Genomic DNA, 5,123 nt, shown 5'->3' on the forward strand with positions numbered 1-5,123 from the left:
ATATATATATATATATATATATATATATATATACATACATATATATATATATATGTATGTATATTCATGTGTACATATAGACATGTACATACATATATGTATGTATGTATTTATATGTATGTATGTGTATCTTTTGCTTCAGCTTTTTTCCTTCTGTGAGATGAAAAGCAGTGGTGTGACAAATATATCATTCAGCAAACCAGCAAACCAAAGTATTTACATAATTTAGTAATAACATTGTGATTTGTGAGTTCAATTCCTGGTAGGGTCTGCTATACTTTTCATTTCTCTAGAAGCAATAAAATAAAATTCTACCCACATAATGGTAATGGGTAATCAGAACCATCATTACACTTGCCCTGCATGTTTCTTGGTCTTATGCCAAAGTAAAAAAATAAATAAGAAAATAAATAAATATATTTCCAGCAATTGGTAAATGCAGTCTTAAATGAAAATATGTTTTTAAATGCACTTATCACTGCTGAACAACTGGTACATTTCACCATGGACCAGAGACAGCCTGGAGCTAGAATCAAGGGAAAAAATCTTATGAACATGTTTATTAATAAAACAGGTTGTAGTAGAATAACCTCTCAGAATGAGAAAATATTTTGTAACCTGACTGGCCTCGTATTTTTGTTGATGTTGTTATTCATGTTAGGTATCTTCACTTATTTCTGCTTGAATACATGACACATGTCCATGGAGGTGGTTAAACAAGTAATCCAAGAGCAATCTAAGAGCCAACAATCAAAGATTCTTTCTCTTTAGTTTGCTCATAGTTTTTTTCTTTATTCTTTATGTCATCCTGCTTTATAAGTGTAAAAGTTGTTGTTGTAAAATTGATTTCTTTCTTGGTTGAGGCGACAAAATGTGGGACATTGTAAGGAATTGTGCTTTTTCCCAAAATGTAAAAGATTTATGAAACAGCGTAAAATATTTCTCAACCACCGATAGAACCTGCATTTTTACGGTCACTAAATGTGCATTTTATCTTCTTCTCTACGTCACTCATCATATGCTGTGAGAGTATTAATTTCTTTTTACTAGAACAAAAGCTTTATATTTTTGAGTAGCCAGTAAATATGAAGTTAAGACATTCATGCATTTCACAAGAATATTAGCAGTGTAAGTAATGTGAACAATTTTCCATCCATGTTTGAAACTGATTTGCAGTCTTGTTTGATTCCATTGGTTTCTTTTTTTTTTTTTTTGGCATTTTTTTCTTTCATTCTTATATCCTCACCGTATGTTGTTTTGATATTTAGAGCTTAAATCTTATGGAAGGGAGTTTGTGAAAGGAAATTTAGGATGATTATATTGAACAAGTCAAATGACAATAAAGAAGCTCTCTCTCGCTAACTTGTGACCAAAGTTGAATAAACTGGGAGTAGAAATGGATAAATAGCAACATAACCACCATTTTGAATTAAGTGTGGTGAGTGAAGGAATTGTGTTAATTCTATGAGATGTGAAACAGTTAGAATGATCTGGTGTTAGTATCAAGTAGTATTGCCACTAATGAATTAAAAGAGCTGGAGGCAGAAGCAATGAACAAGCAATGCAATTAACAGAGAGGAGGCAGAAATAATATCCAGAGAGGAAACCGTAGTTAATTAGTCCCATGTCAGTCCTGATCAAAGGTTTTCATCTGTGACCATCCTATTTTATTTAGATATAATGTATCTAAGACTAATAACTTTAGGAGTGATGTATTAATACTGTATGTCAAATACCCAAAGCTCTTAATTATTGGAAAATTTCCCTCTTAGTTGGGCACAGAAAAGAATATTCTGACAGCAATAGTTAGTGACTCTCAAAGTAAAAGGGGAGATAATTGCATGAAACTGGTTTCAAATTTTGACACAAGGCCAGGAATTTGGTGGTGGGGGGGTGCTAGCCGATTACATTGACCTCAATGGTCAATTGGTACTTAATTTATTGAGCCCTCAAAAAGATGAAAAACAATTTGAACCCAGAATGTGCAGACAGACGAAATGCCACTAAGCATTTTGCCTGGCGTGCTAACGATTTTGCCAGCTTGCCACCTTATAATTGCAAGAAATTAAGAAGCAATCGCTTAAGGTTGATTTACATGGTTAGGGAAAAGCCTGATTATAGTTTATATCTGTTTGCTTTTTGAGATTTTTAAGACTGCAGGGTATTTGCGGGGTGGCTTGTTATCTTTAGCAGGTAAAATACCCGTCCACGTTTCAGCTTTTGTGTGACCAACATATTGAGAAAGTCACAAGGAATATATACGGAGAAATACAGGATACAAGATTCATTCTGAATATATTAAAAGGAGAGTTTGGATAACTACAGCAAGGAGGAGCCAACTCAACATATGAATGTAGGGAGACTAGATAGGTGAGGGCTAACTAGAGGGGGGAGGAGGAGAGCAAGAGGGTCTCACAAACATTGAAATATATATTGACACACATGTTTGAAGTTGCTCATACTACTATGGTGTTGATTATACATGTTGTATTTGCTGCTATTGTAGTAGTAGTAGTAGTAGTAGTAGTAGTAGTAGCAGCAGCAGCAGCAGCAGCATCAGTAGTAGTAGTAGTAGTGATGATGGTAGAAGTAGAGGTATTGGTGTTGTGGGTGTGGAGGGAAGTGGTGTTGCAGTTAGTGCTGTATTTGTTCTGTTGTATAGGTTGGATTAACTGTACTAGTGGTGTTGCAACGTTATTACGTAGGTGACAGTATTAGTAGTTGGGTTACTGTATAGTAGCTCAGTCATTGTGTAAGCGGTAGTTTTAGTGGTGAAGTTGTAGTCTTAATGATTGTGTTAATGGTGATGCTTCAGTGCTCTATAGGTCTTAGTCTGGCGGTTGAGTTGGTGTAGTAGTTCTGTTATCGTATTGGTCATAGTTTTAGAGGTTACGTTAATGGTCTTGTATAATTGATAGTTTTAATGATCGTGTTACTGCTTTTTTGAGGTTTAGGTGATAGTTTTAGTAGTTGTTTGTTGGTCATGTCTTTGGTGACATATGTTACTAAGATAGCTTAAGCAGAGAGAGAGAGAGAAGGTGAAGGAGAGAGGAAAAGAGAGAGTGTATGTATATATGCGTGTGTGTGTTTTAGTCTATTTGTGTATATATAAATCAGTATGATTTCTGGACGTGCAATTGCAAACAGTTTCAATGTCTCCTAAGTCTCAAGGAACAGCAATCGATGCAGCTGAGACGGCATCACATTCTTGGCGCGTGCGCAGCGAATGCCACTGAGCGATGGCCGAACGCTGTGACTGTACCATACGAGACCAGTGCGTAATTTCATGCGGACCTGTAGCCATCTTACCGAGAACGATACGTCCAACGAAATCGTCCTTGCTCTTCGAGTTATAATCCCACACGGACACAACTAGGCTTGCATTCGCCAGTTGACGGGGCGATACGTTGAAGTTGATCGACTCATTGAAAACTGGGTCAATTGTATTTTTTTTGCAGGTAGTTTTCTTACATTTTATGATCTTGTCATTGATGGTCAGAGTTACCTTCACAAATGGATCTGCGTAAAGAAAAAAGAAAATAGAAAAAGGTACAATGTTTATACAGAAATGAATTGCCTGCTGAAAAATGCACAGCACCGGAATGGAAAAGGATATGAACAGTAAACACTCATGAAGTGAAAATACAAAGGTATGTAAGTGACAGTCTAGTGCTTATATGTGTGAAAATCTGAAATAAATAAAATTTAGATAGAAGTAGTATAAAAATATATGAGTTACATTTTTTAATGTATCCCAGCATAGCACTAGCGTAGCTAGGGTGTGTGCCACACGGGGCGGCCCTTCCGTTTGCCGCTCCAGGACCCACAAAAAAACACATATTGCCTACAGCAGACCTAAAAGTACTGCCCCTTTAAAAGTGCCGCCTACTTTAAAAGTGCTCCTACCGACCCTACCTACACTAGTGCAGCATTGTATAGTCACAACTCACTGGCTGGAAACTGTGTTAACCTCTACAGTTAAAGCCACGATGAGAAAAGCCGAGGATAATCCTGGAGTACTGGTGGAATGTCCCAGAGAAAACTTCAATAAAATGCAAAATAATGGACCAGATATAGTGATTTAGGACAGAGAAGAGAAACTGTGTACAGTCGTGGAAATCAGCTGCCTAGCAGATGTAAACATAAAGCTAGTGAAAAAGAAAACACCTACGCTTAATTATTGAGAAATCTACAGTTACTCTACCCGAATTACACTTTCAGGTTTATATTTGTGATTATTGGAGTACTGGACAATGTAACACATTGCCTAAATACCAATCTTGAGAAATTCGGCTTCTCAAAACCAGAAAGGAGAAAGCTGATTCGAAAACTACAGATCCAAATCATCAACGGAACTGTAAAAATCTGTAAAACTTTCTAGAAGTTTAGCATTTAATTGTATACGCGCATGTCTAGACGTGCAAATAAGTGCACGAAAATACATACATAAAAGAAAACATTCAAACCTACATATGCACTGACTCCAAATACGGAACATATACACAGATACATGCACAAAAACGCTGTTGTTGAAACCCCGATGAAGGAACCTTGAATCTTGGTTAGAAACCGGCTCTTTCTCTATTGGCAAGAAATCTTGAAATAAAACTGAATGACATACATACATGCATACATACATACACCTACATACGAGGAGGTACCCCAAAGAAACCAAAATATTGCAATATTATTTTATTCATTTGAGAATTTAAAATCACTTCTTTAACTTTCTAAAAGACATCTCAACGCTTCTAAAAGCAAACTTCGTTTGTTTATTTACGTTTGTCGTAATTTGAATTTAACATATGACAGCGTCTCATAAAACGAGATTTATATATCTTAATTTGCAGAAGAATTTGTAGTGGGTAGCTTAGCTTAATCGGTCAAAGCATCGTGACATGTAATTACGGGGATGTGAGTTCAAGTCCACAGCTAGCCATTTGCAATTTTCTCTGCAAAATAGGGATAGTTTATCCTGTTCAGGCTATATCATTTGTATTATTCTGCGATTGAGAATTTAAAATCACTTTTTTATTCATTTAGTTTTACATCTCTATACTTTTATCGCCTTCAAAGTATTCTTCATTTGAAGCAATTCATTGGTCCAGATGCGTTTTCCACTT

General features: G+C 36.0%; 1 protein-coding gene across 3 annotated transcripts in view; it reads right to left on the reverse strand.

Annotated features, from left to right (window-relative positions):
• Positions 1-545: 545 nt before the first annotated feature.
• LOC106880246 (synaptotagmin-17) overlaps positions 546-5,123 on the reverse strand; it is a 102,020-nt gene continuing 97,442 nt past the window's right edge. For all 3 annotated transcript variants that reach the window (XM_014930110.2, XM_052967805.1, XM_052967806.1), the window contains one exon: positions 546-3,519. In XM_014930110.2, coding sequence (XP_014785596.1) covers positions 3,167-3,519 — 353 coding nt within the window. In that variant the 3' untranslated portion in view covers positions 546-3,166. The remainder of the gene's footprint in view (positions 3,520-5,123) is intronic.

The sequence above is a fragment of the Octopus bimaculoides genome, chromosome 5, assembly GCF_001194135.2.
Source record: "Octopus bimaculoides isolate UCB-OBI-ISO-001 chromosome 5, ASM119413v2, whole genome shotgun sequence".
Taxonomy (NCBI): domain Eukaryota; kingdom Metazoa; phylum Mollusca; class Cephalopoda; order Octopoda; family Octopodidae; genus Octopus; species Octopus bimaculoides.